At 41.9% G+C, this 19,501-nt stretch overlaps 2 protein-coding genes across 2 annotated transcripts; one reads left to right on the top strand and one right to left on the bottom strand.

Annotated features, from left to right (window-relative positions):
- Positions 1 to 1,400: 1,400 nt before the first annotated feature.
- On the bottom strand, positions 1,401 to 5,058 carry fam78ba (family with sequence similarity 78 member Ba). The gene is made up of 3 exons (XM_061839066.1): positions 4,021 to 5,058; positions 2,363 to 2,642; positions 1,401 to 1,735 (listed from the first exon to the last, which is right to left on the bottom strand). The coding sequence occupies exons 1-3, from the start codon at positions 4,392 to 4,394 to the stop codon at positions 1,493 to 1,495; spliced, it is 897 nt and encodes a 298-aa protein (XP_061695050.1). The 5' UTR covers positions 4,395 to 5,058; the 3' UTR covers positions 1,401 to 1,492.
- A 143-nt stretch (positions 5,059 to 5,201) lies between these two features.
- On the top strand, positions 5,202 to 19,405 carry cmpk (cytidylate kinase). Its single transcript, XM_061839067.1, has 6 exons — positions 5,202 to 5,485; positions 8,584 to 8,730; positions 10,676 to 10,828; positions 10,917 to 10,993; positions 12,064 to 12,160; positions 16,955 to 19,405. The coding sequence occupies exons 1-6, from the start codon at positions 5,342 to 5,344 to the stop codon at positions 16,994 to 16,996; spliced, it is 660 nt and encodes a 219-aa protein (XP_061695051.1). The 5' UTR covers positions 5,202 to 5,341; the 3' UTR covers positions 16,997 to 19,405.
- Positions 19,406 to 19,501: the final 96 nt, after the last annotated feature.

Genomic DNA, 19,501 nt, shown 5'->3' with positions numbered 1-19,501 from the left:
CGGCGAAGCAACACGCTGTACATGGTGAATCAATAAAAACATGCCAGAGCATCTTTGGAGTATTTACATGTTTGTAATGGCCATTTTATTCAACAAAACACCCTTACAAATAACCGAAGATGATTAATGGAAGTGGAACTGATCCTTCTCAGATTTGTTCTTTTGTTTATACACTCAGACAACCGTTGCATAGTTGTGGCCTTCAGAGCAAATGAGTAGTTTGGAATGGAGGTAGTGTGTGTGTGTGTCTGTGTGTGTGTGTGTGTGTGTGTGTGCGCGCGCGCGTGTGTGTGCCCATGTGTGTTTGAGTGTGTGTGCATGTGTGAGTGCGTGTGTGTTTGTGTGTCTGAGATGGACAGACAAGCGAGAAAGGAGGCAGATGGGAAGATGAGACATGAACCTGGAGAGAAGCACAGATGGAAGATAAGCCATGTGACTCGTTTGTGGAGTGGCAGGCAGAGCCGTGGATGGTGCTCAGCATGAACCGGACCAGAACCGTGACATGGGAAGGCTCTCGTTGGTGATTATCCACAGGAAGAAAAAAACAAAACACTGCTACACAGCCACTATATACCATATGATAACAATGGTTTTGTCATTGTGAAAATATAATCTGGTTTACAGCACTCCCATTTTTGAAGGACCAGGAGGAGAGTCGGATTCCCTGATTGTCTGTAAATACATATAGCATGTATGTAATAATGTCTTGGTATGATGAAATTAGACACACATTCACTCAGCTATTTCAGTACAGTTCAGGCTCATTTCAGATGCGATAAACATGACGTGCAATTACATTTTTTTTCAATTGTAATCTGGCACTGTATAATTCCCATTGCTCTTGTTGGAAGTATCATGAAAAATATTATGAATATGGTAACAGGTAGAGTTACAATCAGAAATGAAAATGTTTTCTCTATGAATTCATTGTGCTATAAATTCCACCAGATCTCTTTTTAATTTGCGATTTTCATACTGAATTGATAGAACAATAGTACGATCTCAACTAAAAAGATTAATATAATACTTAAGTGTCTTAAATAATCTGTATACATTCTTTAACTCTGGTAATGAGTGTGCTGAAGGCCTTCAATGGCACTAAGGAGGTATCACCAGCCTGCGGTTTGCTTTTTGGCTGATGTGACGTCTCGATCACAAACACTTTAAGGAATACAAAACAAATATGATTCTTAAATCTGTCCAACAACAGTTTTCCTCACTCTCAACGCATGCAGTAAGATCTACGTCAGGATGCATTATATAGTTCTCATCGAAGGTCAAATACCATAGCGATGCATCTAAAAAGAGTTTGCTTGTAAAAATGCTGGCAAAGCTCTAATTGCAGTTCTTGGCCAAACAATACTTGATGCAACAGCAGTTCTCTGTCGCTGTCCATCTGGACTCTGACACCTTATGCATCAGTTCCCTTGTTGGCTTCATCACCCTCATCTTCTGTTTTGGCAAGAATAGACAACTTTTGTTTGGGAGTCTCTTATTTTGGCGGTATGACGACGAGTGGCACTCCTCGCCGTGGCCTCCACATTAGCACTTGGGCATCGTTGGCGTTCGGCCTCCCCAGGGCGTTGGGAGGGATCGGCTCCTGGTAGTTGAGGATGTGCGGCTGCTCCTGATAAGGCCGACCCAGCAGGGAGGCCCTCGAGCCCAGAGGCATGTCCGGTTCGACAGCGATGTCAACCCGCATACGCCACCGCACCGTCTGCAGTACAATTCGTTCCTGGAAGAGGAGAGGTACCTAATGATGATTTGTAGGAGAACACCTCCAGCAGTCTTGTACAACCTGGTTCGGTTCGCTTTCACCAGTTTCTTCATGCTGCACGATATTGCCTGTGGACAACCCAGTGCCACTCTGAACAAACCACATAATTTCCCCTGTGTAGGTTTTCTCCGGGCACTCCAACTTTCTCCCACATCCCAAAAAAATCATTAATTGGAGTTTCTAAATTTCCCTGAGGTCTGATTGGAGGTTACAATTGTTGTTTCTATGTGCTCTGCGATTGGCAGCCAGTTCAGGGTCTACCCGTGATCCTTGCAAGGATAACCGGCTCAGATCATGGATGGATGGCCCATTAGGTGTTTACTTAGAAAATACTTTATCCATCTATTTTCTGTACCTGCTATTCTGTTCAATCATAGGGGCTTCTATAACATATATCTATAACAGTCCTGGGTGTACCCTACCCCTCACCCAAAGTCAGTTAGGATGAAATCCAGCTCACTGACTCCCCAAACTAAGACAATTGCTGTAGAAACTGGATGGATGGATGGATGGATGGATGGATGGATGGATGGATGGATGGATGGTTTGATGGATGGAGTTGAAGACAAGCCATTTTTGTCCCACCTTGGTGATGGAGTTCATGGCCACCAGCCAGGTGATGAAGCTCTGATCCCTGGTGATGTGGGTTAGCATGGGGGTGTTGCTGTTGCTGATGGGAACGGCCCAGGTCACACTCGGGTAGAAGTTGTCGTTCATGCTGACTGTCAGGCGTGACGGTTTGGAGGTAGGACCGGTGAGGGTGACCGTTTCAGTGGTGTTGCCGTACCACGGATAGCTGACGCCATCGGAATCGCTGATCGCCTTGACCCGGCCCTCGCGCAGCTCTGGTAACTCCCAGCTGGACCTTGCGGCGGGAAAAAGCAGGAAAGGACACAAATTGTATGTTCTGAATATACAAAGCAAACTCTTTTTACAATACTGTAATCAGTAGTAAGAACTGAACCCTGCCATGAATAGGGAAAGAGGCTTAAGTCATTTACAGCTCCCTAAAGATGTTTATAATTGCTCATATTAAAGGTTTCAACTTTAATATGCCACAAATTATGATACCAAAACATTTTGATCTGATTTTGTGAAAAATAGACCGGAAGTGCACAAGTGGTGAATTCCCCTGACAACCCTTGCTAAACTAAGCTCCTCCCAGACATACGAAGCTTGTCTCTCAGTCGGGCTGCATCACTTCATCATTGTTTCATGACACCAAACACAGTGAGACCATGTCATGTCATTATCCAAGCCGCTTATCCTCACAAGGTTTGCGAGAAATCTGGAGCCTATCCCAGCTAGCTTCGGGCGAAAGGCGGACTACACCCAGAATTGGTCGCCAGTCAGTCACAGAGCAGATATGGACACCATCACTGAGCGGGAATTGATGAGACCATGTCATATGACTTTCATTTGTTCTGTGGCCAAGCTCTAACCTCCATTTACCCACACTGTATATCAAATTATTTCTCTCTGTTGAAATAAATTGGAACACAAAGAATCATTCCAGCCCCAACGTGTTTATTAATAAAAGAAAAATGCACTGTATTAGATGAAATGTTTTATGAAATGACTATCTACTGTAGTATTCGTGTGTTGAATGTATGCCTTTGAGGGGTGTGGCCTCATGAGTGGCATCAGGAGTTGGAGTCAACTTGGCTTAGATGGTTGGGTTTGTCTTCGTACGAGTGTTTGGTTGTGAGTTGTAGCTAGCATCAGGTCGTTACGAGTCTTTTCATTGTATTTTTGTGTTTGACTGTTTGTCCCATTGAATAAAGGGGTGAAAGGGCATCAGCAACTGTGTCCCTCCTTGCCCAGTTGTGGAGGCATTAGAGTACTAAATTTTTTTCTTCACTTCACTCGAGCGGTGCCATATCGATATCTCGCTTGTATCTAAAGGAAATCCCCCAAGCAACTCTTTTTCACACCACTGGAAGTATTCTTCTGTTTTGCTGTAAACGTTTCAAACGCAGGCCAGGGTCAAAATTGACCCGTGGCTCACCTCTTCATCCCATTTTTTTCTCTGTTGCAGATTTTTCTGTCACGGGGCATTCATAAGTTAAGGTACCACAGTTATGCTTTTGTGTCATCTTGCCATTTCGGAAAAAGTGGGGGAAAAAAACTCAAATTGGTGCATTTTTCAGCACAAAGCTGCATGGGGATACGTTCCACAGGGGGGAAAGAACACAAACAGGTGAAGTCAATGGTGAATATGCGGGGAATTATTGTATACTTACATGCCGATATCCCCATACGTGTTGTAGAACTCCATCTGGGTGCAAGCTTGTATCCAGCCTACCACCCAAGTTTCATTCCGGGGCACCGGTGGCATGACAACTCCCGCCGAGGCCCTGAAATAAGGCGTCTTGTAGCGAAGTACGATGGGCGAATTCTCCTCAATGATGGTGGGACACTGGTCAATTGAGGCTGACACCTCATACACCACAATATTCTCCCGTCTGATGCGGGGCTTGCACGCGATGCTTTGAATACATCCCATACTGCAGGTGACCAGCAGAGTGAGCAATAAACAAGGGAGCAAATGACACCTGACCAGCATGCACATCAGTCCCATCCAGGTTCCACCCTTGCCCGGAGAACCAGTCACCATTCATCAAACGTAAAAGCCGCCTGCATGGGCAAATATTGGGGGTGATGTTGAGGTGAGAGCACAGTAGGGACTGGGGAGGAAGTATCACAGACCTCTGCAGCCTCCTCCCCCTGGTGTGCCCGCTGACTGCCGCACTGCCCTTGGTGCTCGTCCCCACAAACTGCAATCCGGCCTCGCCGAGGCTGCCGATGATGCTGATGCTGATGATTATCCGCCGTGCGTCCGGAGGCTCCTTTCTTCCTTATTGAGTCCACACGTCCGGCTCCCCGGTGCCGCTCGATCCTGCTGCTGCTGCTGCTGCTGCTGCTGCTGCTGCTGCTGCTCGGAGCTGCTGTCATGTCAAGCGGCGGCCGGGCTGACAGGTGCGTCAAAAGGAAACAGGGTGGGGATCTTGGATTCCTTTTGTTTGCCTACATTTAAAATAAAACCCCTGCTCTGCATCACTACAGAAAAGAAGCTCCGTCAAAGGAAGGCCGGCGAAGGGGCTTGTACAGGGTTGACAGACGCTATTTGAAAGCCCGGCTCTCTGTGCGGTGCTTCCACTCTTACAAATGCATGAATGGCGAATCATGAATGAGGCGAGACAAATGTGGTCGTCTCTCGATGCTGGTAAGGGGGCGCATCTTTTTTTCTCCTCGGTGCAGATCCCCTCGTTCGGTTTTTTTGGTTTCCGAGGTGCTGATGCTGGAAAGCCAGAGGAGTGGCGTCACTCGACCTCTTCCTCGGTTAAAGAAAAACACGCACACACAAAAAAAAACAAAAAACAGCCGCTATACGTCACAATAGACTCTGGCGCTCATTGGTCGTTGAGCTCGAATGCGGAAGTGGTGTCCTTCGGCTCCCTTCGTTGGTACTGACACGCATTCAACGACCGGCCAGGCTTGTATTCGCCTTCTCTTCCCCTGAGACGTGCTGGTTCACATTTTCAGGGCCAGCGTGGCCGGTTTATGATCGGCCGTTTGGTGAAAAACGTTGCGCAGCGGGGGCCGAGCCTTTCGTACCGGGTTTGTGTGATGAAGAAGCCGCAGGTTGTTTTCGTGCTTGGAGGGCCTGGCGCCGGCAAAGGGACCCAATGCGCCAAAATCGTCGAGGTAAGCTACAAGAGATGGCGAAAGGGATTCGAACACCTTTTATGTGACGTCTTATCATGGAAGTTGAAAAATCACGAGCAAACACCGGCCTCTGGATGTCATAGCTAGACTGTGCTAAACCCATTAGGGCACTACTTTCGTCTCTTCTTTGACACCCGGTCGTCCTCTAAAATCAACCTGCGCTAGCTAGCAAGGTAGCTCGTTAGTTAGCCAGTAATCAGAGGTGGGAAATATGTATTCACACCCTGTACTTAAGGACATTATATGTGAGATATTTTGCTCCCACAGCCTGCGTTTAGTGGTGGTTATTAGAATAACTCAATAATTAAATATAGCAAAATCTCACTAGTCAGTTTTGTTGAATGGGTCAAAAATTAAACCTAGCTGGAGTGACTAGGTGATGTGTAAGGGTGGTGTCTATTTGTGGGATACACTTGTACATATCACCTTTAAATCAATCCACACATTTGTTTGATAGACCTGGTACACACAAAAGATAATTGTGTTGTTGTGGGGTCCATTCTGCCCCTTCCCGAGCAAGGATGGTAGATATCAAACTATCTTTGTTTTATACGATTATCTTATGAGATTATTCTGTGTTCTGAGATGTCTGATAATCGTCTCGGAAACAGGTTTGGACAAAGAATTTCACTCCCAATACGCATGACTCTTAAAATTGACATTCCTAAAAACTACCACTGTGGGGAAAGGAAGACTTCGTACAGGGCTACATTTGGCATCACTGCCTACTTTTCATCTCTACTACCTCAAAGCCAAAAAAAGCCAGAATAGAGACTGACATATCAACGCTTATTGAGAAGGCTGACAGGCTGTGTGAGGAGGCAGAAGAAAAGAAGAATCTGGGATTTATCACTGAGGCCAATGCACTCAGAGGCAGAGCAAAGGACAAGAGAGCCACTTTGGCACCTCTGCAGCAACAAAGAGGAGGCACTGGGTAGGCTCAAGGAGCTAGAGTAGGGGTGCTGAAACAGACAACAGTAGAAGACATTTGTGTATAGAATTGCAATTGTAGTTAGAATCTGTTTTTCTGTATACTGTTATGTGAAGACGTTGACAATGGTCATATCAATGAGAACTACCACAAGGGGCGACAGGTGATCACTGTCACAGGTACTGAGGTACTGGAACATTTGATGAACCAAGAACGGTTGATGGCACCATTGGGTGAGTCTTTTTTTTCCTTACTCTTGATTTCCCACGATGGCCCTAATTTTTTTCCGTGTCAGCCCCTAAGAATGCCCCTAAAAAGCCCTTAAATTTTTTCGGTCAGACTGAGTATGAACCCTGGATTAAAAAAAACGTCATATCTGTTTTTTTGGGGTTTTTTTGTATAGCAAGATAGGTCCACCAGATGGCCCACCTGTATTCTTCATAGCAAGTCTTTATTAATGACATAACCATATTGGAACACTCCACCCCCGATTACGTCAGAAACACTTGAAGAAACATTGGTACAATATTTACATTGTTTGAGCATGTTTGCTCATGAGAGGTTTATTTCTTGGTAGAGTAGATTCGAACTGGGTGGGGGAACAGGATGTTCGGGTGGTTTTCTGTGTTGAGTTTGTCAGAGCACATGACACAAAATACAGGTATAACTTGTTGAATGCTTAAATGTCTGTAACAGATAAACAATCTTTTGAGATTTGGGGAGAAAAAAAAACCCCTAGAAAGTCACGATTGAACATATTCGTATTAGTTTCTCTGAGTGTGAAGACTATATGCCAGATATATGTTTGTGTTTTTACAGTATTTGTGGACCAGTATTAATTATGAGGGATAAGTGTTCCGAGTTTGATACTAATATTTTAAGATTGTCAGTGGTGTTGTTCATTGTGTGTTAGCTTTGATCAAGGAAGAAACTATTTTTTTATTTGAACATTCAATAGGTGTAATTCTCATTCTGTGTTTAGTTTTACTTTGAACTTCAAATTGATTTTTAAATGACTTTAAGCGAGAAACATTTGCTCATACTTTGCTATTATGTTAGCATCTCTGCATTGCTATCTTAGAGCGAGCTCTGGATGCCTTCTGGGCACTGCTGGATGGAAGTGCTGAAGTGGAGAATGGAAAGGAATATGTGTAGGGTAGGGTGATTAAAATGTGACATTTTAGATCCAGTTTTAACTGATCCTTTTTTTTTTTTTTGCTAAGATCAGCCAAATTTCTGATCTCATGATCAAACTGGGACACCCCTATTTGTGGCGCATGAAAAATAATGTTTATAAGGCTTCTCAAAATGTTTCCCGATAACCCTTAATGTACAGTATGTACATATAGAAAAACAACCCTTAGCACTTGCATTCACCTCTAAGGAGAATTTACAGTCTTCAGTCAAGCTGTCTAACATACATGTATTTTGAGCTTTCATGGAAGATAGATGAGAAAACCTATGCAAGAGCAGGGAGAACATTCAAGCTCCTCACAAAGAAGGTGAATGAGCTGACCACTCAAGCACAGTGCTGCCTTATACACAGTTTTTTGGGTTTTTTGATTTATGAATGCTCCTTTGAAACAAACATGTCCTGTCTGGTTAAATCCAAGCACACAAAACTCTGTTTCAGTCCTCCAATCGGACTTTGCTCGACTAGTGTGGTTGCGTGTCCCTATGTGAAGCGGCATCTGTATGTCTGTATTGCTAGGTGTTGCCTGTTGGTCTTCATATATGGTTTTCAAGCCTCAGTGACAGCTGTACACAGAGGCTCTATTCATTCAGTGCGAAGAGCACTTTTCCCGGACGTAACTCCCTGTTCAGGTTGTGCAAGGGATTAAGGCGCTTCAAAAAAAAGCTTTATGACTCAAAGACTCCTCTTCTTTACATGTTTTGTATTAACATGTCAATAGGGAAAAGAAGGCAGTGCAGTGAATTGATGGAAAGGATGACTGGTTTACAACAAGAGGTTCTGGTTTCACTTCATCCAGTTAAATTGCCCACGATGTGAGTGTCAGTGGTTGGCTGTCTCAATGTTTCCTGTGACTGACTGGTGACCAGTCCAGGGTGTACCCAAGGATATGGTCTATGATTGGATGCTATATGCAACACTTTATTGAAATGTTTGTTTCGTGTTGTACCACAGAACTACAACTACACCCATCTGTCAGCTGGAGACCTGCTGAGGGCAGAGCGGGCTCGAGAGGGATCGGAGTTTGGAGGTCTCATCGCCAACTTCATCAAGGAAGGCAAAATTGTCCCCGTGGAGATCACCATCAACTTACTAAGAATGGTGAGGAACATAAATGATGCATCACATGTCAGGCAAGTTCCTCAAGATTTTTTTTGCCAGTCTATATTCATTTAATTGAAGTCACATCACATTGGAAACGTGTTATTCGACATTATTTAGATTTTTCTACTTTCTTGGCTACAGTTGAATCCATGTTTGATTATTGTTTTACCCAGCAGTACACGTCTTGCTCAGAATGGTATGCTTCTTTTGTTCGCCAAAGTATGATGGTACTAACATCATATCTCACTGTGGGGTTTTTTTTGTTTGTTTGGGAAGGGGGTTATTAGCAGTTTTTTTCTTTGTTTTTGCACCAAACATAGCTTTTGGAATTATGGCCAAAAACTACAGCCTTGGTCAGGGGACCGCAACACATTTTCCTCACCTAAACGTCAGAGATCTCAAGTGGGTTTTTGGAGAATGTAGCTGGTCTTGGGTCTTGTTCTTTGAAAGATAAGGTCTTCAGTCTTATCCTAATATCCCGTATCACAGACGTATAAGGAAAACAGGAAATTATTATCGCATGTATTAAACAGCCAATATTTTCAAGGAATTCCTGAGGCTCCATTGATATTCCTGTAGGTCTCTTGATAGCTTTAGCCTTCCTGATCAGTTTTCTTCTTGTGTTTTCATTGTTTTTGGTAGGACACTGAGTTCTTGTTAATCTTTGTTGTACCATATTTTCTCCACTTGATGAATGCCTTCACAGAGTTCAATGGTATATTTAATGTATTGAAATTTGTTTTTTTTAAATACTGTTATACTGATTTATACCTTGAAACAATGAGATCCATCTGTGAAACAAGGCTTGTGCTGTGAGATGTGATCACAAAAATGTCAGCAGAAGCCTACTATACAAGCCGAACTTTATTTGGGGTTCATCAAAGTAACTTCAAATGCTGTCAGGGGTGCTGTGACTCCCATTTAACATGAGTTTGAATGTGAAGTGGATAATTCTGAACACATTATGTGGCAGGTATAAGAGGGTGTACACATTTGTTCAACTGCATTATTGTAGTTATTGTGTTTTACTTGTACTCTGGAAAAGTTTTTCAGTTGAGGTGTACAGCTTTGAAATGATTAACCTTGGTCATTTTTTTAATATATCTCAAAAACCTGGCACGTGAACAAGGGTCTGTAGACTTTGCATATCCACTGTATGTAGATGTGTTTTATGGTGAACTTTCAAAGGTTACTGACCAATGCTAAAGGACGAAACTAAAGTCAAATCTTACCATCTGTATTTTGAGTGCATGCTTTTTCATCCCTCCCTGTTAGAATCATCAGTGGAAGATTTCTCTTGCCAAATTTACAGAATGTTTTACTCTACCTAATCTGATCAAATCTAATTTAATCTATGATGTATTTCACCTCAGTGTGTCGCCGCTCTAGAAAGGCACACTCATTTTTGAACCTTTCAAAAATTCTGGGCAAGTTTTATTATCGTGCATGGAGTTCTCAATTCCAAAAGGGGGCAGCAATGTATTAAACTGTGACAGCCACTTTATCTAAGTTATTAATGGTCATAGGAAACACTTCATTTGCTTTTTGTCAAGGGGAAAAAATCTGCCTAAAGACCGACAGCCAGTGTGATTACCTTTTTTGGTCTTAGCTTTCTTGTCACTGTGAAAACCCAGACAGATTTTGCAAGTCCATTGTCATGAAAAAGTATTTGCCTGTTCCTGATTTTTGTTTTTTCAGCCATCAGTTCATGCACTCAAACTCAAGTGCTCTTGGATCATGCAGCAGGACAATGATCTGAACCACACCAGCAAGTCCACCTCTGAATGGCTCAAAAAAAAAAAAAAAAAAAAAAAAAAACAACCTGAAATCAGGAAAGGGGCAACTACTTTTTTCACGGCACTGTGCAACACATTTCATCTGTTTTTCCATCAGCAAATGTCACATTTAAACAAATGTATTTTTTTTTCCGTATCCCCTTAAGGCAATGGAAGAGACAATGAAAAAAGATGAACAAAAATTCCGCTTCCTCATAGATGGCTTCCCCCGGAATGAGGACAACCTTCAGGGTTGGACCAGTGTCATGGATGGAAAAGCAGATGTCAAGTTTGTGCTTTTCTTCGACTGCAGCAATGAGGTACGTCCTGGGAATGCTGCAGTGACGTTGACAAAATGCTTTATTTTGACAACACTGACGACATTTCTTTGGTCTGACCTACGTACAGGTTTGCATCACCAGGTGTTTAGAACGAGGGAAGAGTAGCGGGCGCACAGATGACAACAGAGAAAGCTTGGAGAAACGGTGTGCTTTTCCACTAATTGTACATCTCTGTTTCCTGAGGGTTTTTTTTTTTTTTTTTGAGCCAAGGATCATAAACTATTTACAAAAGGTTGTGGAGGTGAAATTGGGGGAAATTTTCAGATCAAGCTAAAATTAGAAATGCACCAATGACTTTTTTACACAATTACTTTTAGATTTGTTCTTTTGAGTGCAGTTAAGTACTATCAGATACCAAATCCCAATACTTTATAGGGCCACTACATCTTGCAATTGTGAGGAAATTGTGTATTATTTTCATCAAATGTTTTTCAAAAGACAAAATATTTTCTTAAATTCATTGGTTCACTCATATATAACACTCTATAGCAAAAACTCGTCATTACGGCATGAGATTGACAGCATAAATCTAATATTAAAAAACAAAACAAAATGAATCGTTAAAACTGTGATCATGGAGTATATTTAAATCAAGCATTCCAATACAAACGTTAATCCCACCTAGTAATCTTTTTTATAATCCTGAAGAGAGAGAAATATGCCACTCGTGTCCTTAAAATATCTCCAGACCCACACAGCTGACATGGGTCTTTTCCACAAGGTATACATCAAGCTGGTGACGTGGCATCAGTGCAGACAATATCAGCACCAATACCCAATACTCGTATGGGTGTATCCCTACCTAAAATGTATTGGAATCTTTCTAGGTGAATTTCGTTTGACCTTCTCAAGTTTTGCATAATGTACTGAAACATTGAACATTTTGACATATCCATTCCTATGTTCAGAGAATATCAAATTGGATTCAACCGGAAAAGGATATCATGCATTTCGTGTTCATTTTAAAATTTCACCCAACGTCCCAACTTTGTGAGTAGTGTTGTTATGGCACACTACCAAACACAAATGTTTTTATAAGTGGGTGCACAGTTTAATCATGTACCTCTTACCATTTAGTGGAAGGGCCTTTAATTTTTTTTTCTTTTGGCCACTCTATGTTCCTGGGTTTAGATTCACAAAAGCTATATCAGTTAGTTGTAGTGAAACAGTCATATTTTGAGAGATCCCAAGAACATTTTCCCCCTGTGATCCAGAATCCAAACGTACCTGCAGTCAACACGACCGATTATAGAGCTGTACGAGAAGCAAGGCAAGGTCCGCTGTGTGGATGCCTCTCACTCCGTGAATGAGGTAAGTCTACTCACGAACTGTAAGTGTTCTTGTCAATTCCACAACCACAACATGTTGAAGCAGAGACAAGAACTTCTCAGTTCCAAAATTGCACTAGGGGAAGGCAATTACAAAACATACTGTATGATGGCACTTCTAAATATGGTGAAAATACCCAAGAGAAAGTGGCACGGTGGTCCATGTGGTTCACATGACTAAGTCATCATCGCTTGGACTTTTGTGAGTGTAGTTGCTTAGATGTGGATAATCTAGCTTTCTCCGAAATTCCAACCTACTCCCATTTGACTGGCTCAGGCATGGGGTACACAGCTTAATCGCAGGGCGTATTCACAGCTCTGAGCAATTTTGAGTTCATTCGATTTTGTTTTTGGCAAGTGGGAGGAAGCCGCCGTACCCATAGGAAAACCAGATAAGCACAGGAAAAACACGCAAACGGCACATAAGAAAGGTGAGCTTTGAAGCCCAAATCTTAAAACTGTGAGGCAAATGTGCTAGCCGCTAATACACCGTGCTCTGGTGAGTTCAATTATTTTAAGCAACTGCCTTAAAAAAATACACAAAAACTAGATGTTACAGAAAACATTTGATTATTGATTCTCAATATTTGTTTTAAACCACCTGTCAGAGCCCAATGAATTCAGAGTTAAGTAGTAAACCTCGATTTACAAGTGCGATAACTTAAGAGTTTCCCAAATTATGAGCTGTTGTTCAGTCCATCCATCCATCCATCCATCCATTTTATTCACCACTTATCCTCACGAGGTTCACGGGGAGTGCTGGAGCCTATCCCAGCTATCAACGGGCAGGAGGCGGGGTACACCCTGAACTGGTTGTCATCCAATCGCAGGGCACATTGAGACAACCGGCTGCACTCACGATCACACCTCGGGGCAATTTAGAGTGTCCAATTAATGTTGCATGTTTTTGGGATGTGGGAGGAAACTGGAGTGCCTGGAGAAAACCCACGCTGGAACGGAAAGAACATGCAAACTCCACACAGGCGGGTCAGGGATTGAACCTGGGACCTCAGAACTGTGAAGCCAACGCTTTTCCAGCTGCTGTTGCTCAGTCACATTTTATTTTTTCTTACACTGTGGCAAGAGCCAAAATTTGACGGGTAAGCGAGTGTCTGATATGCCGCCGCTAGATGGCAGCAGAGAGTGCCACAACACCCTCTGGCACTCCTGCCTCTCCCTGCCAACTTGTAAGTACATCTGCAATACGTGGAACCTCACGTGACCTAACACGGAACACTATAGCTGACTTCCCCTTTATGTTATTCTAATATACATAACTGAGATTGATGATTCTTTGAAGCCGAACTTGCTATTTTTTTTCTTTGACCGGTGTCTTTGGATTAAAGTTTAGTTAAATGTACATAAATTATTTATCCAAGCATACGATACTGCACATGTAAACACCATCTTTCATCTTTTTTTTTCGTTTGTAGTTTTGTGGTCACATCTTGTTTTTGGTAAAATTATACTTTATAGACTTTTAAAGTTCCTACAGGTGTATCAAAATGTTCCCCTTCCCCATTTACACGAGCGAGGAGGAAGTGCTTTTATCCATTTTGCTGAATGGGGAAGTATGCTAGGTTGCACATTACAGTTGGGGGAAAAAATAGAATAACTTGGCAAAGTCGACTTCAAAAATAGTTCGCTGAAAAATATCTGCCTCGAAGCCCAGGCGGGACAAAAAAAAAACAGTTATGCCCGAAACTGTGTTTTTCCAGCCGAAACCAATGCGTGTACATTTATTGCAAACTAACACAGTGTTGGGCGCCTTCTAAACTGCCAAATTCATAAGACGATTGTAAGTGAGACACTGCCAAAAGTGTCTGTATCACATGAATTATAAGTGAGCTGAATAGTAATTATTTTTTTGTGACCTCAAAAGACAATCGCGAGCAGACTAATGCTAATCGCGATTGCTGTCAGTTTAGCAGTTAGCCTTTTGGTGTCTCAAATTGCCTGCCAAATTTATACCATACACTCAGTACGTGCCGATGTTCAAGGATCAAAGTCTATCCGTGATAAATGAGAGCAAAAATCATATTTAGTAGTAAAATAATAATATTTGCAGGCCTTGCCAATTACTATTCGAATATTGGGCTGATAATGAGAATTGCTTCTAAAACAGCCTTATTGCACATATATCGGATTAAGTTAATAGACAAATCATCAATGTGTCACAGCTGTAAAAATATTGTATTCACGTGCAAGGTCAACACTTTACCTTTGTTGCAAATTAAAAAACAAAATGTTGTTCATTTGGTTACACATGTAATTAGAATGTATTTATTTATATATTAAGACTCCCACTCTTTGTGAAGGATAGGGACCGAGCCTGGCTGCAAATAGCGAAAATCTTTTTTTACACAATTGTATGTGTATTACATGAGAATGCTTTGTTTGGCAGTTGCTTGTGGTGAATGGGCGGGAATGACATCATACACTGTGATCGACTGGTGAAGGGAGACTCATACGCTTTACACTGTACAACAGAGAATATGTACAAATCAATGTTTTATGGTTTAATGTTTTTTTTTTTTTTTTAATTGCGTTTGTGACAGTGGCCTCATGGAAAAGTAATTTGGGGTCTCTGTAACATTTAGCCAGACCCGTAGCTTCAGGCGGCTTTAGCTCCGTTGATAGAGCAGGTCATCCTCTGACCAAAGGGTCGGTGGTTCAAATGCCAGTTCTAAATGTCTGCTGTTGATGTGTCCTCGGGCAAAGAACCCTCATTTGCTCCCGATGGGAATAGCAGCATTAGTGTATGGGCGTGTTTGTGTGAATGGTGTGATTTTACAGTATTAAGTCTTTTGGGCACCAGGTGGTGTAGATAACGAGCTGTTCATACAAGGGGACTCCATTTATTGTTTGTCAAATAGGAAAAAAATATTTTTCTGGCATTTTGTGACATTTATAGGCAATTACAAACCTTTTTGTGGGTGTCAATTACTCATTTTTGGTAATTGCAGCAGGGCTTGGTCTCATCTCTTCCTAATCATGGTTAATTTTTAGAAGCTAGGTGCCATGTGATTGACCAGTCTGTGGTGGAGCCTGCCTTTCAATCCATGTCAGGTGAGATAGGCGCCACCTCACCAGCAACTCTGCTCTGCGGTATAGGAAATGGATGGATGGATTCATTTTGTAGGATAGATTTAAGGGTAACTTTCATACATGTGTTCCATACTTGCAGTTTTATCCCTCATGTAGTTTTCTCACTGTCCAGTGTTTATCCATCCATTTTCCATTCTGCTTATCCTCACTTGGGTCTCAAGTGTGCTGGACCTTCTTCTAGGTATCTTTGAGGTGAGATCTGGGGTACACCCTGAACTGGTCGGCTGCAAGGCACATAAAAACAAGCAGCCAGTTGCGCTCACATTCACACGACACATGAAACACACGAAGGGATCCGGAGAACACCCAAACTTGCCATAGGTGAGACTGGATTTGTGCTAACCATGTCAATTTTTCCTACTTTGGGACTCTTTATTTGATTTGCTCTGAGACTGACACAGTTGCATGTCAACTTCTCATGAATGATGGCAGCTCCTCTGTTAAAAAAAAAAAAATAAGTCTTGTCGAGAGTTTACATACAAAGGCAGTTTTCTCATTGGTTTGCTAAAGGCAAAAAAAAAAAAAAGCAAGCTTGAGTGATAACTTTGCCCTTGATCATAACAAGTGAGGTTTGTTTTCTGTTGACGTCCAAAGGTTGAGTATCCACACGTGTGACGTGGAATCGTGGAGCCTCCTGCACTCATTTGTGTCAGAAATGAACACCACAAGACTTATTTGACCTATTTCCAAGACAAAAAAGACATTTCAATAGAATGTATTTCATAAAATCTTAAAGAGCATCGCCTCTGACATTATAATTCGATTTTTATGACCCCTTTTTTCCACAATCATTCTTTTGTCAATGTCCTCATCAAATGCGAACTTGATGAACTGTTGCCCCATTTTACCTTTTTTTCAAGTTACAATATGTCTCCTTTTAACAACATTAGTTTTGTGTTGTGAGCCTGAGGGGGGAAAAAAATGGAACCACTGTCCTGTATGCCGCTTTTGTTGGTAAGGAAAGCAGCGGTTGCCGGTGCACTTTCATCTTAAACTAACTTTGCTCAGTGGCCACAGGCCCTTAAAGGCACACATGCAAAACATGAATATTTAAATAATTGTAAAGAATTTAGGTGGCATGGTGGAGCAGCTGTTGAGCGTCGGCCTCACAGTTCTGAGGACCGGGGTTCAAATCCCGACCCCACCTGTGTGGAGTTTGCATGTTCTCCCCATGTCTGCGTGGGTTTTCTCCGGGAACTCCAGTTTCCTCCCACATCCCAAAAGCATGTAACAATAATTGAAGACTCTAAATTGCCCCTAGGTGTGAATGTAGGTCTGAATGGTTGTCTGTTTATATGTGCCCTGCGATCGGGTGGCAATCAGTTCAGGTTGTACCCCGACCTCTTGCCTGACGACGGCTGGGATAGGATCCAGCACTCCCGTGGCCTTTGTGAGGATAAGCGGCTGAGAAAATGGATGGCTGGATAACTTAACTTAATTTTACACTAATTTTACACTCAGCAGAGAATGGCATTCAACAAGTTGAAACCTATTTGTTCACTCTGTCAAACTGCTAACATGTTGTGAAGTGAGTTGAGTAGTTGTGTTTCCAACTTTTGCTTGCTCGTCAAAGGAAACGATCAGTTGAACGCCAGCTCGTATTGCCAAACAAGTCGCCAGTCGAGCACCACTATATATGGATTCACTCCTCACTGTTTGTCTCTTCCAGGTCTTTGCTGACGTGAAATGCATCTTTGACAAAGAGGGTTGAGGCTTCTCTCCTGCTGTCGCTGGCACTTATTTTACTCTTTTTTTTTTTTTTTTTTTTTTTTTTTTTTTTTTAGTTTTTCTTTTTATCACCTGCCAATTTATCTTGAGAACCGTAATATTTATGTGCATTTACATGACTTTATACCTGGGTTTACTTTTTGTTTTTCTTTCTCTTTTAAAATCTGTGCCGTTTTTGTTGCTGTGCACAATGTGTAGGGGAAGGAATCACATCGACTCGTCCGAGTTATCTTCCATCATAGTTTGGAGCGCTGTCTATAGGAACAAAATATACTGTTACCAATGAAGAGACTTGATTTGCTTTGCTTAGCCAGAAATGTGTCACTGATATCTTTACAATAATATCTTTGTAGTTGTTGGAAGCAACGGCCATGCGTGTCAGACCAGAACATCAAAAGTTGTGGCAAGAGAACCCGGAATGGTTTCCAAGTGAAATGCATAATTGTCCTGCCTTACATTATTATACTGTTTATCGTGAGCATCAGCGGATGGATGGCTCTGACGCAGTCGAGCTTTTCACGCTGAGTACTGTACTTAGATGTTCTGGCAAAACTATCAGAACCACTCGACGTACTTAATCATACCCATACCTCCTGAGATCATGCAAGTGTCTGTATCTGCAGAAAATTAAGAACTATCGAAATGTTCCTTGTTTTCTTTGTGAATGTGATGAATCATGTTTATTTACATTAGTATATCTTCAGGTAGTACACAAAATGGATTACAGTATGCATAAATCACTTCTTTTTAGGGCCCCCCCATGTCCCCAAACATCATGCTTATGGCCACATTTTTTTGGGAATTTGTTTGTTTAGCGCTAGTTCCACACTACTAAAAGCATTTGCTGCAATAATAAAGATTGGTGACTAAAATATCAAAGTTTTGACTTTTCCTTCCAAAAGGGGAGTTTTCAGTTTGGAAGTAAACAAGCGCACAAAAGAAATATTTGTTGAAACGGTCATCACAACATTTGACATGTACGTATGTGAAATATATCCTCCCTATTTTTTCCATTTTTTTTTTTTTTTGGTCCCTAACATGATATACGAGAAAACACCTCGCCTGAGGTAAAACAACCTTTGAGAAACGTGGCATGTCATGACTTACCTCTCTGGCCTCACACTGAGCTGGGTGACGCAAAACTTTTTAAATTGCAAACATGCCAAAAGAATTCGAGCAACAGTTTTTAAATCACAAAAAGCAAGAGTATCAAGCAGAACGACAGCATTTCAATTGGAAATAAAAAAATAAGACTTTCATGAGCTATAAAATAAGCAACAAGAAAAACACGTGTACATTATGTATTTTTTTTCTGCTGATGACTTGCATTTCTGCAGGCTGTTTTATTTTTGCTTGTAACTACGTTTCCAGGTGTGCTGTTCCTGTTGTGTTTATTTTTATGTTTTTCCATGTCTGTGCATGTGTTGCCTGACTTTCTGCGTTAGACTTTTCGCACAAATCTCTCAGGTGGGCGGGTTTATTAGCGCTGCATTGTGATTGGCTAATTAATTTTGAGTGGCAGCTGTATCCCCCTGCTGTTCTGTGCTTGGCGGCGTGGAAAGAGTTTTTCTACGATGCATGCGTCTGGTATGAGTGCGAGCACATGTGCCCAGGACAGTGACTGGACAAGGGTTCAACTGTTTTGAATCACTTCAATTAAATTTAAGTCATGTATCAATCATATATGTTTTCAATAATGTACCAGGAAGAAGTCATGATGTAACATACGAGTAACGTTAGAAGCCCACAGCCACAGTTTCTCAACAATTTAGCGGCTAATGACAGCCGTATTGCTAACGGTAGCTACCACACTGACTCGTCTCAACTGTCCACATAGAGCTCGTCCGCCTACGTCATAAAATCACGTGACTTTTGTTTACCTCGCCATATTGCCGGTCAGGCTTAGCATTGCTCAATGCTAAGTCGGTTGGAGACGACAAAGAAATATATCTTGTAGCACGACGCCCAGTCTTGTCTGATACCGTCAGACATTTACAAGGTGAAAATAAATGACAGTACGTGGAAAAATGAGAGAAACTCGGTATAGAGGACCCGTATTTAATGCCGAAATCGATGTTTTCGCCAAAAGAAATTGGACCGTTAATTCGCTTCCGCTTGTCTTGGACAATTGGATACACGCATGGATCTGGTGAGTAAGTCGTCGAGATTTACATGGAGAAGTTTGAAAGCCTATAAAAATCTGTAGACGCATACGAATACTTTGTTGCTGGAGCTGTTCTCATTCAAGAATAAATCCCACATAGTTTTTGACGGCTTGTGAACGCGGAAGTGTGTTTGGCAACACGTTAACCTTTGCCAAAATCCATTGATCTTTTCAGCTAGTATTCAATACAAATACCAATATTTGAATAAATGACCCTTGGTTTTGCACAAACTCGCATTCATTAACTCTGAAAAAAAAAAAACAAGGGCAGAGTCGTCTCCATGGAACATACGTGGAAGCGATTGCGGTCACTTAACTTCTGTA

Source organism: Syngnathoides biaculeatus, chromosome 13, assembly GCF_019802595.1.
Source record: "Syngnathoides biaculeatus isolate LvHL_M chromosome 13, ASM1980259v1, whole genome shotgun sequence".
Classification (NCBI taxonomy): Eukaryota; Metazoa; Chordata; class Actinopteri; order Syngnathiformes; family Syngnathidae; genus Syngnathoides; species Syngnathoides biaculeatus.
The sequence above is the reverse complement of the archived record's forward strand: the minus strand, read 5'-3'. Positions and strand labels throughout refer to the sequence as shown.

Excerpts from the sequence above, each read along its gene's own strand:
- fam78ba (XM_061839066.1), bottom strand. The coding sequence starts at position 4,394 with ATGGTGACTGGTTCTCCGGGCAAGGGTGGAACCTGGATGGGACTGATG. Across the intron at positions 2,643-4,020 it reads ACGTATGGGGATATCGGCAT|GTCCAGCTGGGAGTTACCAG; the intron begins GTAAGTATACAA and ends TCCCGCCGCAAG. Across the intron at positions 1,736-2,362 it reads CCATGAACTCCATCACCAAG|GAACGAATTGTACTGCAGAC; the intron begins GTGGGACAAAAA and ends CTCCTCTTCCAG.
- cmpk (XM_061839067.1), top strand. The coding sequence starts at position 5,342 with ATGATCGGCCGTTTGGTGAAAAACGTTGCGCAGCGGGGGCCGAGCCTT. Across the intron at positions 5,486-8,583 it reads AATGCGCCAAAATCGTCGAG|AACTACAACTACACCCATCT; the intron begins GTAAGCTACAAG and ends GTTGTACCACAG. Across the intron at positions 10,994-12,063 it reads AGAGAAAGCTTGGAGAAACG|AATCCAAACGTACCTGCAGT; the intron begins GTGTGCTTTTCC and ends CCTGTGATCCAG.